Source organism: Rana temporaria, chromosome 11, assembly GCF_905171775.1.
Source record: "Rana temporaria chromosome 11, aRanTem1.1, whole genome shotgun sequence".
Taxonomy (NCBI): Eukaryota; Metazoa; Chordata; class Amphibia; order Anura; family Ranidae; genus Rana; species Rana temporaria.
Window position 1 is genome coordinate 21,165,930 of NC_053499.1, and position 25,110 is coordinate 21,191,039.

Below are 25,110 nucleotides of genomic sequence, written 5' to 3' on the forward strand. Positions count from 1 at the left end.
TGGAGGTTCCCATTGAATGTTTCACAAAGTGAGCTGAAGACTGGGGGGTCCTTTGATATTTCAGAGGAGGTCACATGTCTTTTTTTTTTTTTTAAAGAAACAATTAATGCTCTAAGTAAATGCCCAGCCTGGCTCTCTGTGCTGAAAACAAGCAGCTTTGAAGCATGAATGCTTCGAGCCAAAGGCGGAAAGACTTTAAGATGATGGCACTAATTATGAAAATGGCAAACCATAATGTGGCCAAGATGGAAGCAATTTTGGCAAACGTCTAGTGTGCTATTTTCTACCCCTGGGATAGTCCAGACTAATAGTCTAGTACTGGATACGTCATGGGCTAATACATTTACTGCTGGCAGATTTACATAGCATAAAGTGTTATCTCAATGTCACAGCCCAGGTTTATGAGGAAATATCTCAAATCAATTGCCCATATAATTTATCCTCCATTATTTCCTGCTTTTCTTCAGGAGACAGAAACAAATCATTCTTTAAACATACAGTTAACATCGGCCCCAGTTGCAGCATTTTAATAAGATAATTTGTAAAGCCTGTTCACATTCACAAATGAGATGTTGTGTACCAGACTTTCGGTGAGTTTTCCTTTTTGTGCTGCTGCTAACTTTGACTCTGTTACTAATTATTAGCTGTTATCGTTATTATAAAAATTCAAGTAGAACTATAGGCAAAAAATATTCATTTTGGATAGAGCAAGGGAGAGTTATAACCCCTGTCAGATTTTTGTCGCCATCTGTGTCCCATTGAGGAGATTCCCTTTCACTTCCTGTGCCATAGCCAAACAGGAAGTGAGAGGAAATCCTTACAAATGAAAGGAATTTCATAGGGACCCCCAGGTCACCAGTACTAGTGTCCTTATTGGAAGATTTCCCCTTTATTACTTTTAGTTACATAGTTAGTCAGGTTGAAAAAAGACACAAGTCCATCCAGTTCAGGGTTAGGCATCATGGGGCCCTCCAGCTGTTGCAAAACTACAAGTCCCATCATGCCTCTGGGAATAATTGTAACTGCCAGTCTTGCAATGCCTTGTGGGAAATGTAGTTCCTCAACAGTTGTAAGGCCCCCCGGTTGCCTACCACAGATCTAGTTCAATCAATAAAAGAGAGAGAGAGAGAAAAAAATACAATTTCATATACAGGCATACACCACTTTTAAGTACACAATGGGGTTTATTTACTGATGCTGGAAAGTGCGAAATCAGGCTCACTTCTGCATAAAAATCAATGAGCTTCTAACCTGGAAGCGCATTGGTTTCTATGCAGAAGTGAGCCTGATTTTGCACTTCCCAGCTTTAAAGTGGTTGTAAAGGTTTGTTTTTTATTTTCTAAATAGGTTCCTTTAAGCAAGTGCATTGTTGGTTTCCTTCTAGAAAATAAAAAGCGAACCTTTATAACCCCTTTAATAAATAAACTCCATTGTGTACTTAAAAGTGGGGTATGCCCAATTGTTCCAGAGCGAAAAACCTCAGCAAAGCATGATCCAATTTGCTACGGCAGGGAAAAAAAATTCTGATCCCCCGAGAGGCACTCGGATATTCCCTGGATCAACTTTACCTATAACTGTTCGTATCCAGTTATATTTTATAAAATTATGGGGACCACCCAAAAATTGGGATTTCCTTTTACATTCACTTTTATTGATAATGGTAAACAGGACAAACAGAGACAGTGAATCTCCCCTTTAAAAGGGGACACAGACAGCAGAAAGAAATTGACAGGAGTTCTAATCCCCCCCAGCAAGCTAAAACCCAAAAATTGGTTTTAGCTTGGTCTAGTTTTTATCCATTCCACAGAGCTGTGAGGCAGACACCATATTAGTGGATGTTCAAACGATCACTAGACAGTTATCATAAGTTTGTAAAGCCCTACCCTCAAAGGCCTTGTACACACGATAGGATGGCCAGAGGACAATGGTCTGAAGGACCGTTTTCATCAGTCCAAACCGATCGTGTGTAGGCCCCATAGGTTAGTTAACCTTAGGTTAAAAAAATGAGAACTTGCTTTAAAATTTAACCGATGGACAGGTCAAAACCGATCGTTAGTATGCAAAAGCATTGGTTAAAAACCCGCGCATGCTCAGAATCAAGTCGACGCATGCTTGGAAGAATTGAACTTCGTTTTTTTCAGCACGTCGTTGTGTTTTACGTCACCGCGTTCTGACACGATCGGTTTTTTAACTGATGGTGTGTACGCACAACGAACCATCAGTAAGCTTCATAGGTTAACCTAAGACAACGGTCCTTCAGACCGTTGTCCTCTGGCTATCCAATCGTGTGTACAAGGCCTTAGAACATCATCAATAGTATCTAGATATCAGAAAATGGACAAAGTGAAATTTGCCTCTGGTGATGTCAAATTCCTCACAGGCCTTGGTCAGGCATGAAGAGTGGATGGTGCATAGTCACTGCCACACCATGCTACTCTACTGCTTCTATCCAAGAATTATATGCTAATGGTAACTTTTTTAAACTGATTGCTTTTTGACATTGAACTATGCTAATAAATCTCAGCTAGAGCGTAAACCTTAGATTCTAAGCACAGATACACTTTTGCTCGGCTTCAGTCGAAGGCTCATGACCGAAAAAAGGCTGCCGATCGGCTCCCGATCAGTGCTCTCGGCCAATGGCAGATCGCTGTACTAATATTGGATTGTTAGTACAGTGGCTCCGACCTGAGCTGTCAGTTTTTCTTCGTTTAACTCACTGAGTTGAATGAAAAACACTAGCGGTGTGTACTAGGCTTCACTCTTATTTTCCAAAGACCACCAGAGCTTCAGCCACCTTTCCCTCCAGAAAATGTCTCCAGGCACTAAACTGAATAACTGCACCTGTGCCACTGCCACCTCTGAAAAATGCCAGTGTGCCAGGTTAGCTTTTCTGAAGGTACATCATCTTATCAGTATAATGGTCGGTAGACCCCTTGCTCTGTGTGTCCACCTAGCTGTACTCTGATAAGTTGCTCCTGGCATCTTTTAAGCAGGTCTTGGTTGTGGGCAAGAGAAGCTTGATCACAGCACAAAAAGATATAAAAACACAGCAAGGCCATGCTTCGGGACAAAGGATATATCTTTAGTAAAGGTTATCAATATTAGATTTATGTTAGAGGCTGATAAAGCAAGTACATATGCATATTTGATAGTGAATGTACAGTTACGGTATATTTTAAAGAGAACTGGTCATAAATAACCTATTATTGGGTATTACATTTAGCACATGTTGGTGGTATATAGTTACCTTGAAATAAGTGAAGATAAAAAAGGCTAATTTATATAAAAATGCATTATTAATTATTTTAAGATATGTATATGACTGCATTTCTAAGTAAGAACACATTGATACATCCAGTAAATCCCGATATTTATGACTTATTACCTACAAATCTGAAAATGAAGCTTCAGTAGATTCAAAACAACTTTCACCTACTATATAATTCTGTGCTGTGTTATCCGATATGCAGGGATGGACAAAATAACAACTACCTATCAATATGTTTTTTTTTTAATAGACTAACAAACCGTAAGGAAAGCCTTTTGCCTTCACAACATCCTTAGCCTTTCTTGGAATGCTGTCATACAAGTCCTGATCTGTAAAGAGATTTGTGCTCTACAGAACATCTCATAAAGAAACAATAATGTTTAGATCTGATGACTGCTCGGGCCACAGAATGTATGTGACTTTATTTCTGCATTGATGAATGACTCTTAAATATTAATTACATCAAAAGTAAAACGAGCACTTGCTCCAATAAAACAAGCGTATAATCATTGACCATATGACTATGCAGAGTAATCATAAAACCTAATGTTGCTCATGAGATGACTGCCAACATCAATATAGATCTCACACAATGTTTATCATTTGGCAGTAGGCATTGTTGTCTAAAGGCATTCTTTTGCTTTCTCCAAATATAAACCTGTCCAGATATAGGAAATAGGGTGACAGATGACTCAACAAACCACATCACTTATTTCCATTGCCCAGGGGTCCAGATTTTTTCTTTGAGTATTGGCCTCAGGTGCACTTTCCAAATGGCAACCTTTCCACAGATTTCAGCTTTGTAAAGTTTATCATATAATGTTTTTGTCAGTAAGAACAGAGAAAAACACACCAATATAGTGCAGTAAAAAGGACAGTATTCATTGTATAAAACAAACAAAAACTCACTTTTGACTGACTTTTAGTACAGTTCAGAGGCCACTTACCTGATGTGCAGATTTACACTAAACTGCCCTCTGCCAGCCTCATGTGCGCTACAAGTCAGCCAAATGTGAGTTGACAATTTTGTTTTATACAATAAATGCGATAATGTTTTTCAAGATCTGCGCAATTTTCTCTGTTCTCATTGTCACTTTTAGTTTATGGATACCCACCAATGAGCTTCAGCAGCTGGACCAGCGGCAGATCTAGAGTCTTGTCTCGGGAGGGGCACTGCCAGAAAATATTTTTTTTTTCGTGGGCAATGGCTGGTGTTGGCGCTTAAATGGTTTAACTCGTCATATTGCAGAGTCAGTGGGAGCCCTGAGTGTGTCACTTGTCACCGTCGCCTGCCACATGTTGCGAATTGTCACTTGCCTGCCACCAGATGCAGATTGTCACTTGCCAGGTCACCCGCCACACCTTGTGGATTGTCACTTGCCACATCCCCTGCCACAATTTGCAGATTGTCACTTGCCACTTCACCTGCCACACCGTGTGGATTGTCACTTGCCACGTCACCTGCCACACCTTGCAGATTGTCACTTGCCACACCTTGCGGATTGTCACTTGCCACTTCACCTACCACACCTGCCACCTAAGGTGGTGCTTTGCTTGCTTGTCTCTTGCTGTCCCAGAGTCAGGCAGCAGAGAGATAATGTAATCTCTCTGCTGCCTGCACAGTGAGGGTCGGAAGTTACCAGAAACACAGACAATATCCTGCGCTCACTCGCTTAGTGGTACAAACAGAGTCTTCCATTGGAATAGGGAATGACCAAGAATCTTGCTGCCCTCCTCAGAATAATAGGTATTCTTGAGAGTGAAATGTAAAAGAGGAAAAGAAGGGCGCACCGACCTTGCGCATTACCGATAACAAGGTTTAATTGTAAAAATGTACAAAGATGAAAGCTACTCTTAAAAAAACGTTAAAATACAAGCGTATACACCACTCCGTCAACAGGGATAGATGCCTCCTGAAGGCCTTCTACTGGAAACAGACAGCTGGAGAGTCCAGACGACATATAATATGGCTTACGCGTTACGAGGGCAAGCCCTCTTCTTCAGAGCCAAACTGGAAGTTACTGCAGGAATGTACGGCAGTGAGAGATGATCGCATCTCTCTGCTCCTCCGCCCCCCGGCTAGCTGATTGGCCAGCTGCACGCTCACACCGAGCCTTCTTTCTCACTCTCGCCCACCCACACACACACTGAGCCACCCGGCAAACCGGCCCGCCCGCACACAAAACGCGACGCCCGCCCACGGAGCCGCTTGCGGAAATGCCCGCTCTCTCACTTGCCCCGTTGCCCCTCCCCCTGGATCCGCCCCTGAGCTGGACCGAGTTTGGCCTTCTATCTGTGGTTTAAGTTTCCACTTTGTGCACAACAGTGGACTGTCAACCCTTTCATTTCCCCCTGGATACACGCATTGCAAAGTACTGTGCACTTTTCTTTCTACCTCTTTTTTCATCATAACTAAGGTTTTTGTCAAGACTTGATCACAGAAGCACTGAATTCTGTTATTATTCTGGATGCAAAAAGTTTAAAATTTGCCTATTACTATCGACATGCTTTGACTGGCAGCCACTGTTCCTCTGTGCAGATGCAGTTTGTCCATGTTTGCTATGTTTGCTGTTATTTGTCATACTGTTCCTATGGACACATAAAACAGTGTTGCAGGTTTTTGACTGATATACCTGCAATTTGGACACAGACTATTTGGCTTCTTTGCCCCCCAATCTTGCCACGAACCTCTACTACACTTCACTTTTGCCAACAGACACTCATTATTGTAGCGCTCTCCAGCTCTTTGGCACACAAACTGCCTCTTTCTATAGCTAAATATTTCAAAATTTGACTTATCAGTCCTTAGCACCTGCTGCTATTTTTCTGCGCCTCAGTTCCTAAGTCTTTGTTCATAGGTGAGTCACTTAGCCTTGTTTCCACATTGAAGGTATAGCTTTTTGGCTGCAATTCATCCATGAAGACCACTTCTGGCCAGACTTCTCCAGACAGTAGATGGTGTACCTGGATCCCACTGGTTTCCACCAGTTCTGTGCTGATGGCACTGCTAGACATCTTCCCATGTTGAATGGAAGTAGGTATGATGTCTTTCATCTGCTGCATTAGGTTTTGTTGGCTGATCACTGCATCTACAGTCCTCAACGTTGCCCATTTCTTTGTGCTTCTCCAAAAGAGCTTGAACAGCACATCTTAACCACTTAACGACCTCCGCATGTACATATACGTCCACAGAATGGCACGTACAGGCAGATGAACGTACCCGTACGTCCCTGCCTAGACGTGGGTCAGTGGTCCGATCGGGACCCCCCCGGTACATGCGGTGGTTGGAAATCGTCTGGGAGCGAACAGGGATGAGGGGGCGGCTATTCGTTTCTAGCCACCCCCTCGCGATCGCTCCCCGGAGCTGAAGAACGGGGAGAGCCGCATGTAAACACGGCTTCCCCGTGCTTCACTGTGACGGCTGCATCGAATGTGTCATCCCTTTTATAGGGAGACTCGATCGATGACGTCAGTCCTACAGCCACACCCCCCTACAGTTGTAAACACACACTAGGTGAAACATAACTCCTTCAGCGCCCCCTGTGGTTAACTCCCAAACTGCAACTGTCATTTTCACAATAAACAATGCAATTTAAATGCATTTTTTGCTGTGAAAATGACAATGGTCCCAAAAATGTGTCAAAATTGTCTGAAGTGTCCGCCATAATGTCGCAGTCACGAAAAAAATCGCTGATCGCCGCCATTAGTAGTAAAATAAAAAATATATAATAAAAATGCAATAAAACTATCCCCTATTTTGTAAACGCTATAAATTTTGCGCAAACCAACCGATAAACGCTTATTGAATTTTTTTTTACCAAAAATATGTAGAAGAATACGTATCGGCCTAAACTGAGGAAAAAAAATGTTTTTTCATATATTTTTCGGGGGTATTTATTATAGAAAAAAGTAAAAAATATAGATTTTTTTTCAAAACTGTCACTCTATTTTTGTTTATAGCGCAAAAAATGATCAAATACCACCAAAAGAAAGCTCTATTTGTGGGGAAAAAAGGACATCAATTTCGTTTGGGAGCCACGTCGCTCGACCGCGCAATTGTCTGTTTAAGTGACGCAGTGCCAAATCGCAAAATCTGGCCTGGGCCTTTAGCTGCATTTTGGTCCGGGGCTTAAGTGGTTAAAACTCCAGTCTGCTTTGAGATCTTTGCCTATGAGAAACCTTGCTGATGCAGTATAACTACCATGGGAATTGATTTACTAAAACTTGAGAGAGCAAAATCTGACGCAGCTCTGCACAGAAAACGTTAGAAGCTGATTCACTACCATACACAGCTGCATCAGATTTTTCAATCTCCAGTTTTAGTACATCAACCCCCTTGTGTTGTGTCTTGTTTCTGTCTTGCCATGGTGTATGACCTGTGACATGTCAATGTCTTTCAAAACCTCAACTTAGTAGCAGAGTTTGGCTATACCTAACCCAGTTTTAAGCCTCCTACACAGCTGTTTCTGTTTCAGTTAATGACTCTGTTTCAACCTACATATGAAATTGATGATCATTAGCACCTGCTTGGTATAATTAGTTTATCATACACTTGACTCTAATCCTACAAAATCCCTGGCTTTGCACAAGTGTACGAAATGTGCAAGTGTATTGCTGCGTACACACGATCGGACATTCTGGATTGTTCGCTCAAACTTGTCTTGCATACACACGATCACACAAATGTTGTCGAAAATTTTGAACGTCAAGAACGCAGTCACGTACAGCACTATGACGAGCCGAGAATAATTAAGTTCAATGATTCCGAGCATGCGTAGGATATTTGTGCGTCGGAATTGGCTACAGACGATTGGAATTTCCAACAAGAACTTTTGTTGTCGGAAAAAATTGAGAACCAGCTCTCAAACATTTGTTGTCGGAAATTCCCATAGCAAATGTCCGATGGAGCCTACACATGGTCGGATTTTCCGACAATAAGCTCACATCTAACATTTGTTGTCGGAAATTTCGACCGTGTGTACGCGGCATAAGAATTTATGCTGGATTGAAGCCAAAGGGTGGTCACATATTAATTTGAGTTAGATTTTTCTTCTGTTCCCTCACTTTGCATTTTGAAAATTTATAGAAATAAACAATAAAATAAATACAGTGTCTTGAAAAAGTATTCATACCCCTTAGAATCGTCAACATTTTGTTATGTTACAACCAAAAATGTAAATGTTTTTTGGGATTTTATGTGATAATTGTGAAGTGGAAGGAAAATTATAAATGATTTTCAAAAATTTTCACAAATAAATATGTGAAAAGTGTGGGGTGCATTTGTATTCAGGAGTCAATAATTTGTAGAACCACCTTTTGATGCAATTACAGCTGCAAGTCTTTTTGCGGATGTCTCTACCAGCTTTGCACATCAAGAGAGTGAAATGTTTGCCCATTCTTCTAAGCAAAATAGCTCAAGCTCAATCAGATTGGATGGAGAGCATCTGTAAACAGCAATTTTCAAAAGTCTTGCCACAGATTTTCAATTGGATTTAGGTCTGGACTTTGACTGGGCCATTCTAACACATGACTTTCATGCTTTGCTCTAAACCATTCCATTGTAGCTTTGGCTTTATGTTTAGGGTCATTGTCCTGCTGGAAAGTGACCCTCCGCCCCAGTCTCAAGTCTTTTGCAGACAGGTTTTTTTCTAAGATTGCCCTGTATTTGGCTCCATCCAGCTTCCTATTAACTCTGACCAGCTTCCCTGTCCCTGCTGAAGAAAAGCATCCCCACAACATGATGCTGCCATCGCCATGGGTCACAGTGGGGATGGTGTGTTCAGGGTGATGTGCAGTGTTAGTTTTTTGCCACACATAGCATTTTTCCCCACATGACTTTTTCGCAAACTGCAAATAGCTTTACTTCAACAATGGATTTCTTCTTGTCACTCTTCCATAAGGCCAGATTTGTGGAGAGCACGACTAATAGTTGTCCTGTGGACAAATTCTCCCACCTTAGCTGTGGATCTCTGCAGCTCCTCCAGAGTTACCATTGGCCTTTTGGCTGCTTCTCTGATTAATGCTCTCCTTGCCCGGCCTGTCAGTTTAGGTGGGCGGCCATATCTTAGTAGGTTTGCACTTGTGCCATACTCTTTCCATTTTCGGATGATAGATTAAACAGTGCTCCATGAGATGTTCAAAGCTTGGGATATTTTTTTTATAACCTAACCCTGTTTTAATCGTCTTGACAACTCTATCCCTGACTTGTCTGGTGTATAATTGGCATTCGTGATGCTATTTGCTCTCTAAGGTTCTCTAACAAACCTCTGAGAGCTTCACAGAACAGCTGTATTTATACTGAGATAAAATTACACACAGATGGACTCTATTTACTAATTAGCGACTTTTGAAGGCAATTGGTTCCACTAGATTTTAGTTGGGGGTATCAGAGTAAAGGGAGCTGAATACAAATCCATACCACACTTTTCAGATATTTATTTGTAAAACATTTGGAAAAACATTTATTATTTTCCTTCCACTTCACAATTATGTGCCACTTTGTGTTGGTCTATGACATGAAATCCCAATAAAATACAATTAAGTTTTTGTGGAAAATTTCAAGTGGTATGAAAACTTTTTTAAGGCACTGTGGGCCAGATTCACAGAAGAAGTACGCCGGAGTATCTACTGATACACCGGCGTACTTTCAAATTTGCCGCGTCGTATCTTTAGTTTGAATTCTCAAACCAAGATACGACGGCTTCTGGCTTCGATCCGACAGGCGTACGGCTTTGTACGCCTTCGGATCGTAGGTGTAATACTTCGGCGCCCGCTGGGTGGAGTTTGCGTCGTTTTCCGCGTAGGGTATGCTAATTAGCTGTTTACGACGATCCACGAAGGTACGCGCGTTCGTCGCATTCTCTTACGTCGTTGCTAGTCGGCTTTTCCCAGCGTATAGTTACAGCTGCTATTTCTTGGCTTATATTTAGACTTGCCATGTTAAAGTATGTCCGTCGTTCCCGCGTCGAATTTTAAATATTTATTTTTTGCGTAAGTCGTCCGTGAATAGGAAAGGACGTAACGCACGTCGCCGTTCAAAAAATGACGTTGGTGCGACGTCATTTCGCGCAAAGCACGGCGGGAAATTTCAAAACGGAGCATGCGCAGTACGTTCGGCGCGGGAACGCGCCTAATTTAAATGATACACTCCCCATTTGAATTAGGCGGGCTTGCGCCGGACGGATTTACGCTACGCCGCCGCAAGTTTACAGGCAAGTGCTTTGTGAATCAAGCACTTGCCCGTAAAACTTGCGGCGGTGTAACGTAAATGCAATACGTTACGCCGCCGGAATTCTACCTGAATCTGGCCCTTTATTTTTTTAAAGAATTCTTATTTTACAGCATTTCTTTACACCTACCTAAAATATTTGTACTGTATAGTACTGTATGTGTTTGCACACATCTAATAGTGTTTCTCTTATGTTGTCTGCCAAACTGTAAGTTCATTTCTGATCGGAAAGAAACTGGCCACAAGTTTTTTTTCAAAGTTTTTTTCTTTAACATGAAAGAGCTTTAAATAAATGATCTAAAACCAGTAACTGTATAAACCAATTTAACCAAGCAGGGATTACTGGGCAACTCATATAGCGTCTTGTTTGGTTTGTGGATATTAGAGGGCACTGACCTAAACAACTAAATCCTCTATTAGCACTTCTTGTCGGCAAATGAACGAAACCCAGTGATGAGATTTTGTTAAAAAAACAAGTTTAACATTCTCTAACGAGTGACTATTTTGTCTATATTGCATGGAAGTTTTGTTCTTTATTCTTTTGTTAAGTGAATTTCTTTATTTTCCATCATTCTAAAGTGTACAAGAATCCAGTGGCCTGTATTGCTCTATAGCAACAGTGTCTTTCACTTAATGACAAGCTGAAAATGGCACAAGATGTTCAAGGTCAATGACCTGATTAGAAGTAGGGTTCATTAAAATCACACTTTAAGAGCGGCCACAATGTAGGGGACAAAATGTTGTTGAAGGTTAAATGGTGCATTTTGTCGTAAAACCCAGGAGGGCATGCCTTTCGAAATTATATGATGTATGTATGCAAATCTCAGCAAAGGATGTACCTAAATAATGAAATGCTGTTTCCCTGTCTTCCAAGACAAAAATACAACCGTGCCTGATACATCACTGCAGTTTCTTTTAACTAAATACTGGGTACCGCTTTTAACCACTTCAGCCCCAGAAGAATTTACCCCCTTCCTGGCCAGACCATTTTTTGCGATACGGCACTGCGATGCTCTAACTGACAATTGCATGTCGTGTGACGTTGTACCCAAGTTGACACATAACACCCGAGTATCACGATGGTACTGTGGGGTCCTGTCCAGTTTTTGCAGTATGGTTTATCAATGTAGGAATGTTGGTATTTAAGGTGGATGTTTAATTTCCTATATTTAACATTACATTCTTGTAAGCTACATATTTTGAACATTCACGTCTTATGCCGCGTACACACAATCATTTTTCAGCATGAAGGAAAACGTTGTTTTTCAGCATGTCTAAAAAACAACGTTTTCCCAACTTCATCATTAAAACGATGTTGCCTACACATCATAGTTTTGAAAAAATTATCTAGCAAAGCGCGGTGACGTACAACACGTACGACGGAACTGTAAAGGGGAAGTTCCATTCGCCTTTGGGCTGCTTTAGCTGATTCCGTGTTAGTAAAAGACAATTCACGCTTTTTTGTCTGTTACAGCGCGATGAATGTGATTACTTCATTCAGAACGGTAGTTTTACCAGAACGAGCGCTCCCGTCTCATAACTTGCTTCTGAGCATGCGCAGGTTTTTTACGTCGTTTTAGCCCACACACGATCATTTTTTACAACTAGAAAAACGACATAGTTTAAAACGACGTTAAAAAATGCAGCATGTTCGAAAACATTTTTTGTCGTTTTTCAGAACCTGAAAAATGATGTGCAGCCCACACACCATCATTTTAAATGGCGTTTTTTAAAGACAAAGTTTTTTTCATGCTAAAAAATGATCGTGTGTACGCGGCATAACTGCTATTGTTGCCATTATAAGAATATTTCAGCTCTGTATAGCTTTTGCTCGTTTTTAGAATTTTGCTTGGTAAAAAAATCCTACAAAATGAATGTCAAATGTGATTTATAGTATAAACATTTTTTTGGTGATAGGGAATATACATCCCTTATCCAGTTCCTTTGTAAGGTAACACATATACACTGTCTTTGTTTCTATCCAGTGAAAGCTCGTTATGTCTCAGTGATACTAACAAATTGACCTAAAGGAAAAGTTTCTTTAGAATTTAAATAAATTGCCTTTCAATTTGTGTTTAAAAAGGAAAGACAGCTTCTCCAACAGCCCACGTCTACCTCCTTTTTATATGCGCCATTTCAAATGTGCATTTTTAAGAGTGACTTCCCCAAGTTGTTTCTTTCCAGCATCAGTCATCCTTTAGCTGTCACATATTGTGATCTGGGGATTGATAGGAGAAGGAACAGACCCCAGGGACCATTCTCTTAAAAATCCCTAATGTATAATTTTCATACGCATAATTGTTCTTTTTGGATCTTTGAAAAGGCAGAGCTGGGCACAGACCCTATCCTCTGATGGGCTGCTGATTCTTTGTGATGTGGCTTTTCTTTCTTTTTTTTTCTTTGCACTGAGCCACTGTAAGCAGTGCTGTGTAATTTTATCCAGCCTGCACTTAGTTCACACAAGAATGATACCTTGCCTGCCTCCTTTGTATCAATTGGTCGGGGATCTGTCTATTGTTGCAAGGGGAGGGGGGCTTTTTATTTCAGTGCTGTTGAGCACCACTATTTCTCGAAAACTCATAAAATTCAGAAGGGATCTCATTCTTGCACATTGGGAGATGCTTACACTCTGAGTGCTGCAAATAATCCATGAACCTGTGACCACTGTTGACACCTATTTATTTAGAGGATCAAGGCAAGACAGATAGAAGGTCAGATAACGCTACGAGCGTCCATGCATCAGAACGGTGTGACTTGCCACTTAAGAGAGCTGCTAACAAGACTTCTTTAATGGGACCCCTTGTGACATTTGCTTCCAGCCTTCCAGCCAACAGTATTTCGGCCATGCCACAATGGTTATAATTTGGATTTTGCTGCTCAGTATTTGTGATCTTGGTCGACAGGTATCCTGGGCGAAGGCTTTGTCTAGTACTGCCAGAGTGCCTTGTGACAGAGGAAAACTGTGTGATCCCAGGCTAAGAAGAGATGCTGGGGGCCGCGGCGGGGTCTACGAACATCTCGGCGGTGCACCTCGACACCGAAAACTTTATTGTGCTACTAAGTATCACCTTCAGATCCATCCAAATGGGAAAATAAATGGAACGTTAGAGAAAAACAGCATCTTTAGTAAGTGCATTTTACGTTTGTGGTATTAATGTTTTTCATTTTCATATGCAAGAGTGTTATAATAATAATAATAATGATGTCCACACTTTTCTAAAGATTTGTATACTGTATTGATTGTGTTTTAACGCATTTCTAGTTTTGGTTTTATTTTTTATTTTTTAAGCATAAATATGTTAGGTAAGCAATGTTTTGCATCCCAAGTCAGGAGATGTTGTAATTTTATTGCAAATTTACCTTTCTATCACTTTGTATCTTCATAATCAAAAAATTTTTTTTAAATTTTTTGGAAAACTGACATTTTTATTGGATTTTAATATTTTTTTGAAGAAAGAAAGAGACAGAATATTTTTTTTATGCACTACACTTTAGTTGTGGTTGCACGTTTTCTTTTTTTTTTTACTTTTTGAATGATTTTTATCTGAACAGACTTCTACAGATGGTCTTAGACAGCCCTTTTGAAGAAAGAAAACATATTTTTTTCCTTTCCTTTATTAATAAAAGGATATTTAGCATCTTCTTTTCATGTTGTCTCTCATTTCTTCTTTAAGATGTTGGAGTGAATAGGATGAGACTTTGAGGTGGTAAAGCATTATCTCCCTTTCGCTGTGCCTTTCTATGAATTAACCTGGAGGGTAAGGATGTACCTTCAACCCTCAGCTGGTTCTCCGAACATGTCATTTATTCAATCGGCTTTCTTTCTTTTTTTTAAGCTAGTCAACACGAACAATAGCTTAGTCCAATGTGCTATACTTTTGTTGGATTATGTGCTTTTGCCTCACTTTTTTCATTAGTTTCTTGCCAAAATGTTCAGCAACTTTAGTGACGTTCCCATTACTTTATTTGTGTAGCTCTATAAAGGTAAAGGAGCATTCACAGGTGTGACCAACCTAACACAAGGTGGGAATACAGGCTACAAACCTGGTTAAGGGATTGTTTTCAGGTTGGCTTGTTTGATGACCCCCTTACTTTCACAGGCAACTGATAAGAGGTGTAGTATGCAGAATTGCTCTCTAGGAGTTAATTTAAGGCTGGCTATACATTATACAATCTTCATCTACAATTTTTCTTTAGATTTATAAAAAAACATATAATATAAGGTCAACCTTAAACACTTTCAATGGGTTTGGAATCAGGCAGGCCCTTGTACTGCATAGTTGAAGGTAAATCTAAAGGAAATTAAACAAGAAAATTGTATAATTTACTTAATTGTGATTCCAAATAATGAATCAATCCATTCAAAGCTTATCATAAGGCTGGCCTTAATTATACAATTTTCTTATTCAGCTTCCTTTAGATTTACCTCCAATTATGCATTGCAAGGGCCTGCCTAATTGCATACAAATTGAAAATGTTTAGGTTTGAACTTATATAAAATAGTTATTTTTTTGTAAATCTAAAGGAAAATTGTACAAGAAAATTGTATAATGTATGACCAGCCTTAGATATTCTACTGCTTCATGAACATGTGAAACACTAATGTAAAATTTTCTCTTTGAATATTCCGATGTCATCTATTCTCAGTCACCCCAGCTGTCAAAATATGCACAATCCTAATTATAGTCATATGCATTTAAAATAATTTTAAGTGTTGCTACTGATATGAAATGTATTAAAACCATAACATTGACATGCTTTACATTCCAAGGGATTGTGTAATCTATTTTGTCTCACTCGTATTATTATTATTTTACAGGATTGATATAGTTTGTGCAGCTATTTACGAAATAGGTCCACGTTATTTTTTTAGTTTTATTTTCAGCATATCCAAAATAAATAATCAATAACTTGTTATCGCTGTTCTCATAATATTACAAAATGCTGTGCAGCTGAGCCAATAAAAGGGATGTAAGGAAATATCTAGATGCTACTTGAAACTAGATCAAGCTCAGCTCAGGCAGGCTTGATAGCCCACACCAATCGATTCTCCACATTTGGACATGCTTTTTAAATAGCTGTATCAACATGATGGTCCCTGTAACAAATAACAAGGTGATCCCCCCCCACCCCCACTAGGAGGTCCTACAACAATGTAGAAAACCCTCTGACACTGACTAAGTTCAGAATTGGCTAAAGCTTCTTATACTCAATAAAACAAATGATCTGTGCCACCTATTTGTTGTAATGCATTATCCTAACATTTTGGGATCCTTGAGATTAAAACTGACTCCTCCGCCAGTCGGTCTAAGCGTGCCGCTAATACCCTGCAAAATATTGCATTTGTCTTTCTAATCCCCCCCAAATACTTTTAAAATGTCTATACCCTTGCTTTTGATGGCAAACAGAGATTAGGAGAACCTCAAAGGCTCGGGGAGGAGTAAGGAAAACCACCATTTCCTAAAGGGAAGATCATCTTAAGGAAAGCTTTTAAATATATCTCCGATGGGTTACACGGACGGCAGAGTAAGGGTCCCCCCAGAACAGATGTGAAAGGACATTCGCACATATGTGAAAGCTTTGAATAAATTGAAATGTCTGATTTCAAAGCATGGGGCTGTGTCCTAAGAAAAATCTAGGCGTGTGACGAATATTTTTTTTTTGTGTGTGTATATAGACAGATAGTGCAACATGTTTCAAGCCGATAGAGATGAATGAAAGCAATGGCATGCATGGGAACTGGCAGGTGGTCATGCTTGGGCAAAAAAGGATTAAATCATATCTTTTTCTTATTTCAAGGTATTTTAGAAATAACTGCGGTGGATGTGGGAATTGTCGCCATCAAAGGACTGTTCTCCGGGAGATACCTGGCGATGAACAAAAGAGGGAGACTTTACGCCTCAGTGAGTACTCTGAAATGCACAAACACCTTTTTACTCCTAGAAGTTAAATCCCGGGAACCAAATCTTTTACTTTTGCAACAGTAGCTTTGCCTGCATCGGCACGCATTTGTTTTACTTTGCACTTGTACAAGACGGCTTCATTTTGGCTCTAAAATTCTCAAAGTAATCCTAGGAAATCCACAAACACATGGATACATTACACATGACAGAACTTCCTTTGGCAGTTTTGTGTGCGAGTTTATTTTGCAGCAACCGGCAAAAATACCCACATGAAGCATAAGAACCTTTTTTTTTAACATTTGTTATATTTTCCCATCCCTTTCAACAAACCAAACAAAGAGATCAGACTGTGCCGTAATACCATATTATATGAGCATGGTGACCTTAGAGGTCTATGAAGGTAGTGCAATTGTTTCATAACAATTCAGGTGAAATCAGTCATCAAGAAAAGAGTGCTGGAACATGCAGCAAAACACAGTTACAAATTCCCATTGAGCATGGGATTGCTGAATCTATGTAACAAACACTAGCTTCATTATGGGAGCGCCCTTGTTAAATAAGAAACATCCAGAGCTCCCATTTATATGCAGATTTTTTTTTATTTTTTTTTAATAAAGTTGGCCAACTGGTTGGTTTTCCACTGTTGATTACTCAGCAATGGCAACAAATTTTTAAAAAGGAAAAAAGGTTTTCTACATTTTCTTTCAATCAGCATAACAGCACTATGGGGTTGGTTTACTAAAACTGAAGAGTGCAAAATCTGGTGCAGCTCTGCATGGTAGCCAATCGGCTTCTAACTTCAGCTTGTTCCATTACAGTGGAGTTCCACCCAAAAATGGAACTTCTGCTTTTCCCCCCGCCGTTGTCACATTTGACACCCTTTTAGACCCTCTAATAAAGGTATTTGCTCCCACTTCTGGGGATAGATATCCGCGGATAGCTACGCCCCGTCCAGCGCCTCCTCCGCCCCCCCCCCCCGCTGTCTTCTGGGAGACACCCAGGCCCCAGAAGACAGCAGGGACCATTCAGTTCGTGCAGCGTGACTCGTGCATGAGCAGTAAGGAACCAGGAAGTGAAGCCGTAAAGGCTTCATTCCTGATTCCCTTACCAAAGATGGCGGCGACAGCACCAGGGGCAGATTGGCTTCGGGTGCAGACATCGCGGGCGCCCTGGACAGGTAAGTGTCCTTACTTTAAAAGTCAGCAGCTGCAGTATTTGTAGCTGCTGACTTTTTTTTTTATTTCAGCGGAACTCTGCTTTAAGCTTTGACAATGAAACCCGGAAGCTGATTGGTTTCAATGCAGAGATTCACCCGATTTTGCACTCTTCACTTTTAGCAAATCAACCCCTGTGGCCTAGCTTCACATGTGACACATTCACTATTAGCTAGGATTATTAACAGCTAATGTACACACCCACCCATACCTAATGAGGTGTTCAACACAAAAACAAAACTGTAATGTTTTGCCGTTTACCAGTCCTTAAATTCTAAGTTCACCTTTACAGAAAATCTGTAAGCTGACCTTACACTGGGACTAAAACAACAAAACTAACTAAACCAACCAACTAAAAAAAACAAAACAAATGCAGTCATCAAATTTAAGAATTGGCAAGCTGCAGTATAATATATATTTGATGTTTATATTTAAAGTGATTGTAAAGGCTTTGTGTTTTTTTTTTCTATTAAAGTAACAAACATGTTAACAAACACCTGCCCTGTGTAATGGTTTTGCACAGAGCAGCTCAGATTCTTCTCTTCTCTGGTCCCTCGCCGCCACTCCTGGCCCCTCCCTCCTGTTGAGTGACCCCACAGAAAGCAGCTAAATGAAAGCTCATAATGCTGTATGACTCTCATTGACATAAAAAGGATGGAACTGTTCAGTCAATTTTTGGCTGGCTGGCAGCAAAAGAAAGGTCAGGCCCTCATTATAACTTTCCTTTTAGGACACAGGTGTCAAACTGGCTGGCCCACCGGCTGTTGCGGAACTACAAGTCCCATGAGGCATTGCAAGGCAGACAGTTACAAGCATGACTCCCACCGGCAGAGGCATGGTGGGAATTGTAGTTCCGTAACAGCTGGAGGGCTGCCAGTTTGACACCCCTATTTTAGGAGGTTTATATGGCTCATGGGCATATCCAGTTTTAAAGCTTGAACTGATAAAACCTAGGTAGCGGAAAATAAGGCAGTTGCTCACAGAAAATAGCAACCAGATTCTTTTTTCATTCTATGTTGGTTAAGCCACAAATAATAGCCAATGTTTTGTACCTTTTCTAAATAAGGAAGCAAATGGTGAACCACAACACATACACACACTAGGAATCCTGAAATGAATGAAAATTCATTGACTAATCACACTCTGGCAGTCAAGCTTGTTTAGCTTCCCTATCTGTTTAATTCAATTAGGGAAGAGGAGCAGCTGATAAAAGAAGCCTTGTGTATCTCTTATCTCTGTTCTAATGCCTTTAGGAGGTACATTCAATTCCTAAAGCCTTTATGTCCTCAGAAGATGGCTTAAAATGTTGGCATGTGTGTACTGCAGCCGGTCGGACAGAAGCCGGCCGTTAGGCTTGCTTCTGTCGATGAGGCATGACTGAAAAAGGTCTGCCGACTGGCTCCCGATCAGTGCTCTCAGGCCAATAGAGCGCTAACTGGATTGTTCTGGGGGGGGGGGGGGGGCAGGGGCCGGCTTCCCTGTCAGAACACAATAGCATAGCATGGGAGATCTGTGTACTAAAATTGCATGGTTAGTACAGTGGTTCCTCCGGAGTTCTCAGTTTTTATCAGCAGGGTTGAAGGAAAAAAAACTACTAGTGTGTACAAGGTTTAAGCCCCATACACACGGGCTGAATATCGGCCAGTATCAGCCAGTTCAACAGACACTGGTTGAATTTGGCCTGTGTGTACGGAAGCCTATCCTTCTGTTGAGGGGGGTGACCAAAAAAGATCTGCCGATAGGCACCCGGGAGCACTGACCAGTGTGTTCTGATAGGGGGGCAGTCCAGACCACAATAGCTCAGCTGGGGAGTTCCAATATTATTACAATGAGCTCCTCAGTTTTGATCCGCCTGTTGGTTCTTTAGGCAGACCTGAACAGATGTTCAATGCAGGTCTATGGAGCCAGCAGTGACCATGTGCGCTGAGATCTGATCCACTCCAATCTGCTGAAATCATTACCATCCGTCCTGGCGGATTGGATCGGATGAGATCTGATGAAAACTGACATGCTGTCCATTTTCGTCTGATCTCTCCATAGGAATTAGCGGCGCTCGACAGGCCCCTCTCCGCTCAGTGAGCAGAGACGGACCTGTCATCCGCTGGCTCAGTGGAGATCAGCGGAGAGATCTTCCACTGAGCTGGCAGACTCCGCCTCGTGTGGAAGGGGCCCAATACTTACCTGAGCCCCCTCTCTGTCCATAGATGTCCACGAGTGTCTTGGCCATCTGAGACTCTCCCTCCTGATTGGCTGAGACACAGCAGCGGCGCCAGTGCCTCCCGATGCTGTCAATCAAATTCAGTTAGCCAATCAGTAGAGTGAGGGACGGGGCCAAACTGCAGCTTTGTGTCTGAATGGAAACATGGAGCTGAAGCTCGGCTCGGGTGCCCCCATAGCAAGCTGCTTGCTGTGGGGGCACTCGGCAGGAAGAAGGGGCCAGGAGCAGCGAAGAGGGACCCGAGAAGAGGATGATGCAGGCTGCCCTGTGCAAATCCAAGGTAAGTATAATATGTTTGTTATTTAAAAAAAAAAAAGACTTTACAATCACTTTAAAAGGCTACAATGCCACTATTCACCAAATATTATGTACAATATTTATGTATCTCATTTATGTATCTCACTTGCATTTGCTCTCAGTAGATAGAACACCACAACATGCCTCACTCAGTTTGATCCACCTCTTACTGGAATGTGGCATTCAAGACCTCCAGATATAATAGAATAGCTCTGTCTGTGTATTGATGCCCCTTACATCAATTCAATTTTACAATACAATTGTTTGAACAATACAAGGAAAGGTGATGTAAACATAACTCAATAGGATGAGCAGGTTTTGAACCTGCTCTGTGGCTTTACTACTTTTGAAGACTATGAAAGGACAAAAAACAGGTGTATTAGAGGGATGTTAAATGGCATTTTGTAACACTGTTTTGATTTGAAGAACAGAATTTTCACAGGAGCCATAGGTCCATCCTAAAATGTTGCATGATATTTCATTAATCTTGGTCCTTCTGCAATCTTAAGCAAAATTCACGAATATGCAAAAGATTGGTGCAATAAAGACCACCCCCCTCCTCTAAAAGCCACCCCAGTTTTTTGTATTGCAGTGGGTTCAAATGGCTGCTTGGCTAAACATACACATGATGCACTTGCAGAAAATGAAGTTTCTACTGTTAGTGAAAACGCAAGTTCATCAATCTTACTTGTATGACATAACAGAGCAACAGACGGTCACTAGGGTTGCCACCTCATCCCTCTAAACCTGAACACATATGAGATACAGTAAAACCTTGGTTTGAGAGTAACTTGGTTTGAGAGCGTTTTGCTAAAAAAGCAAAATGTTTAAATAAATTTTGCCTTGATATACAAGCAATGTTTTGATAGGAGAGTAGCGTCATGTCACAACTGTGTATAAAAGAGAAGAGAGGCACCACTAAGTGTAGCAATATGGTTACATTTATTGAAGGTAAAACATTTAGCAACATATTGCTACACTTAGAAGCGCCTCTCTTCTCTTTTATACTCTGGAGCTCCTGCAGGATTTTTCTTCTAATCCCCTAGTGGAGGCTTCCATTTGTGGATGGACATTTTATAGTTACACAACCCATCACATTGCTATAATCTTTTTATATGGACTATAAACTGAAGGACTTATGAATAAATGGTTGTGGAACGAATCATTTGAGTTTCCATTATTTCTTATGGGTAAATTCGCCTTGATATACACGTGCTTTGGATTACAAGCAGTTTCTGGAACAAATTGTGCTTGCAATCCAAGGTTTTACTGTACACAGGTTCTGAGGCTAATTTAATGCAGATAAGGCACCAAGTGAGTTTAAAGCGGATGTTCCCTGGAAAAAAAATATTAAAAGCCAGCAGCTACAAATACTGCAGCTGCTGACTTTTAATATTAGGACACTTACCTGTCCTGGAGTCCAGTGGCGTCCGCAGCAGAGGACGAGCGATTGCTCGTCACCCTGATGCTCCCCCCTCCATTCACGGTGAGGGAACCAGGAAGTGAAGCGCTCCGGCTTCACTGCCCGGTTCCCTACGGCGCATGCGCGAGTCGCGCTGCGCCCGCCGATTGGCTTCCGCTGTGTATTGGGAGCCAAGTGTTCCCAGCACACAACGGGGGGGGGGGGGCGACGGGATGTGACAAAATGCCCGTCTTTTGCCGGGCCGGAAGTGGGTGCAAATACCTGTCTTTAGACAGGTATCTGCACCCCCTCCCCCCTGAAAGGTGTCAAATGTGACACCGGAGGGGGGGAGGGTTCCGATCAGCGGGACTTCACTCAAGGGTGGAGAACCGCTTTAATTACGACCTTAATCAGCCACAGAACCTGTGTAATTAATATGTGTTCGGGGTTAAAGGGATGAGGTGGTCACCCAGTTTTTTACTGGTCGTGTTTTTTTTTTTGTTTATTTTGTTTTTTCAGTTTTAGTCTAAAATAAGTAACCAAAATGCTTTCCTTTTCTCCTCCAGGAAACCTACAATGCTGAATGTGAGTTTGTGGAGAGGATTCATGAACTTGGGTATAATACCTATGCTTCCCGTTTACATAGGACAGTTCCAAATGGAGCTGGAACAAAACGAAAAGCCAGTGCAGAAAGACTCTGGTATTTATCTATCAATGGCAAAGGACGACCTAGGAGAGGCTTCAAGACTCGAAGGACGCAAAAGTCCTCTCTCTTCTTACCAAGAGTACTGGACAACAAAGACCACGATGCAGTGCGGCTATTTCACACAAACACTAAATACAGAGAAAGTATTCGAAAACAGCAAAAAAACAACGGCAGACAGAGAAGAGGACAGTGATGTGGGAAGGGATGTTTTCCAGATTTAATCATCTAAGAACCTATTTGGATCCATAGCCTCCAAGTTTGGACCCCTAGCCTGCAAATTTGGACAAGAAACAAGATTATTTGATGACTAACCTCAAAAACGGCTACTTGTTCCGATGGACTTTGCGAGATACGTGGTTACCTGATAATTTATTCTGGTGTTGGCCAAGACTGCAGATGTAATGATCATTCTAAAGTGAACTTTGTTGATTGTTTTCAGACCACACTATCCTTGTGCCTAACAAAGCAAATAACATCTGGATGTGACCGTTCTCCCGGTTCAATGAAATCAATCATCACCATTTAAGTTTTGCAATATGTCTGATGCCTGCAAACCGTCCAGGCACACATTTTCTTTGGTATAATTCAGTATACTTAATAGTTTCCAAGAAGCTAGGAAAATAACTCAGTGCTGTTATTATTCCCTAGTCAACACTCAATGTTTTTGTTTTGTTCAGCAACACAATATGGCAGCTTCTACTATGGTACAAAGTACTGTATGAATTCATTATATATCCCTGTCCCTACCTAATAACTAATTCATTATAACATATGCTGGCCTGTTGTTTGGTCTACCTCAGATTCCATTTGGTGACTGTCCCTTTGTTTACCATTCCCCGGCTGTTACACAAGAAGCACATTTATGGAACTGCTCCCTAATGTTAGACTGTACTGGGAAATGGGGAGGTCAAGGTTGTACAGGAAGGCAATTAATATAAATATATTTATTAATATTGCTCAAGTGTGGCTAATTCTTTTTTGAATGAATATAAAGGTTACATTATCATTGCAAGATGTCTAAACCCAAGAAAAAACATTTAATATTTTGCAGCTTACCCCAGTCCTTAGATGTGGTGGAAGCATTCTTTTTTATTTTTAAGGCCGCGTACACACGATCAGTCCATCCGAAGGACCGTTTTCATTTGTTAACCGATGAAGCTGACTGATGGTCTGGTGTGCCTACACACCATCAGTTTAAAAACCGATCGTGTCAGAACGCGGACACGTAAACCACATACGACGGCACTATTAAGGGGAAGTTCAAATCCAATGGCGCCACCCTTGGGGCTGCTTTAGCTGATTTTGTGTTAGTAAAAGACGATTCGCGCTTTTCTGTCTGTTACAGCGTGATGAATGTGCTATCTCCAAAACGAACGCTAGTTTTACAAGAACGAGCGCTCCCGTCCCCTCATTTAGTCTGAGCATGCGTGGATTTTGAACCGATGGTTGTGTGTACTAACGACCGGTTTTGACCTATCGGTTCGGCGTCCATCGATTCAATTTTAAAGCAAGTTCTCTTTTTTTGGACCGAAGAACAACTGACCAATGGGGCCCACACACGGTCGGTTTGGACCGATGAAACTGAACTTCAGTCCGTTTTCATCGGTTTTGTCCGATCGTGTGTACAAGGTCTTAGGCTCCGTACACACGACCGGATCTGTCCGCTGATATTTGTTCGACGGACAGTTTCAGCGGCCGAGTGGACTTTTTCCAGCGGACTAAAATTTCCTAGCATGCTAAGAAATCTGTCCGCTGGAAACCTGTTCATCGGACGTGTTCGGTCGTCTGTACAGACTCACCGGACATGTCCGACCGACCGCCATCCCTCGCATGCGTCGTACTGATTAGACGCATGCGTGGAAGCTTTGAACTTCAAGGCCGTTTACGCACGGATTTCTGTCTGATGGTGTGTACAACCATCAGACAGAAATCTCCGGGCGGACATGTCCGCTGAAAACGGTCCGGCGGACCGTTTTCAGCGGACTGTCCGTCCGTGTGTACGGGGCCTTAGGCTAAGAACATTTTCTGCAAGTACAGAAAATACCTAATGTGTTGGTGGAACTCCAGTGTCCTTGTGAGATGAACTGAATGCTCAAACAATATTATCGTCCTTCTGTAAACTACTAATACCCCCACCCACTATGGAGAAAGTGGCTGATATGTCCTCGTTAGATAAGGCACCTCATCCCAATGGTTTGAAAAAGAGGCAGGGAGGATGGGGATTATTGCGGTGCCACAACGACTCAAGTGAGGTTAATTAAAATGAAAAATTGTATTATAAACAGGTAGTACAAACAGAAATTCATATTAAAATGAAATACGCAAAAAAGGAGCACATAATGTTTACAGTTGGCCAGAATGGTGTTGGCCTGTTATGATTGCAGGTCAGTTCTTCCTAATAATCCCCATCCTCTCTGCCTCTTTTTCCCTACCCACTATGTAATTGAGATGAACAAAGGTAAACATATTTGTAGTTTGGTCTGGGTGACAATGATGGTTCCCTCCATAGATATAGTGGAGGAATAATGTAGCCACCCAGGGATAGGAAGTGTGTTATTTGCAGGATTACCCTTTCAAAGGTAAAGAAAACAATTTCAGCCACCACATTTAAGAACTGATAAGCTTAAAAAAAAAAAAAGTTTTTGTTTTGGGGTTTAGGTACACTTTAAACCTGAACCCAGGGAAATAGATGATGACAAAGTTGAAATGTGAACTCTTTTACCTGCAAAAATGTTTCTAACTATGTTCATCCAGTTGTTTGCCTTACACACCACCTACGACATGGCAAAGCCGGATCCTAAACCTGAACTGCAGTTAAGAATACACTCAAAGCTGGCTGATGGGTTGATGAGGGAAGAAGCAAACTGAGGACAC

General features: G+C 41.3%; 1 protein-coding gene across 1 annotated transcript; it reads left to right on the top strand.

Moving 5' to 3' along the window:
• Window positions 1–12,707: 12,707 nt before the first annotated feature.
• FGF3 (fibroblast growth factor 3) lies at window positions 12,708–23,192 on the top strand. The gene is made up of 3 exons (XM_040328150.1): window positions 12,708–13,622; window positions 16,296–16,399; window positions 22,097–23,192. Exons 1-3 carry the CDS (start codon window positions 13,349–13,351, stop codon window positions 22,427–22,429), a joined length of 711 nt encoding a protein of 236 aa, XP_040184084.1. The 5' UTR covers window positions 12,708–13,348; the 3' UTR covers window positions 22,430–23,192.
• The last annotated feature ends 1,918 nt before the right edge of the window (window positions 23,193–25,110 follow it).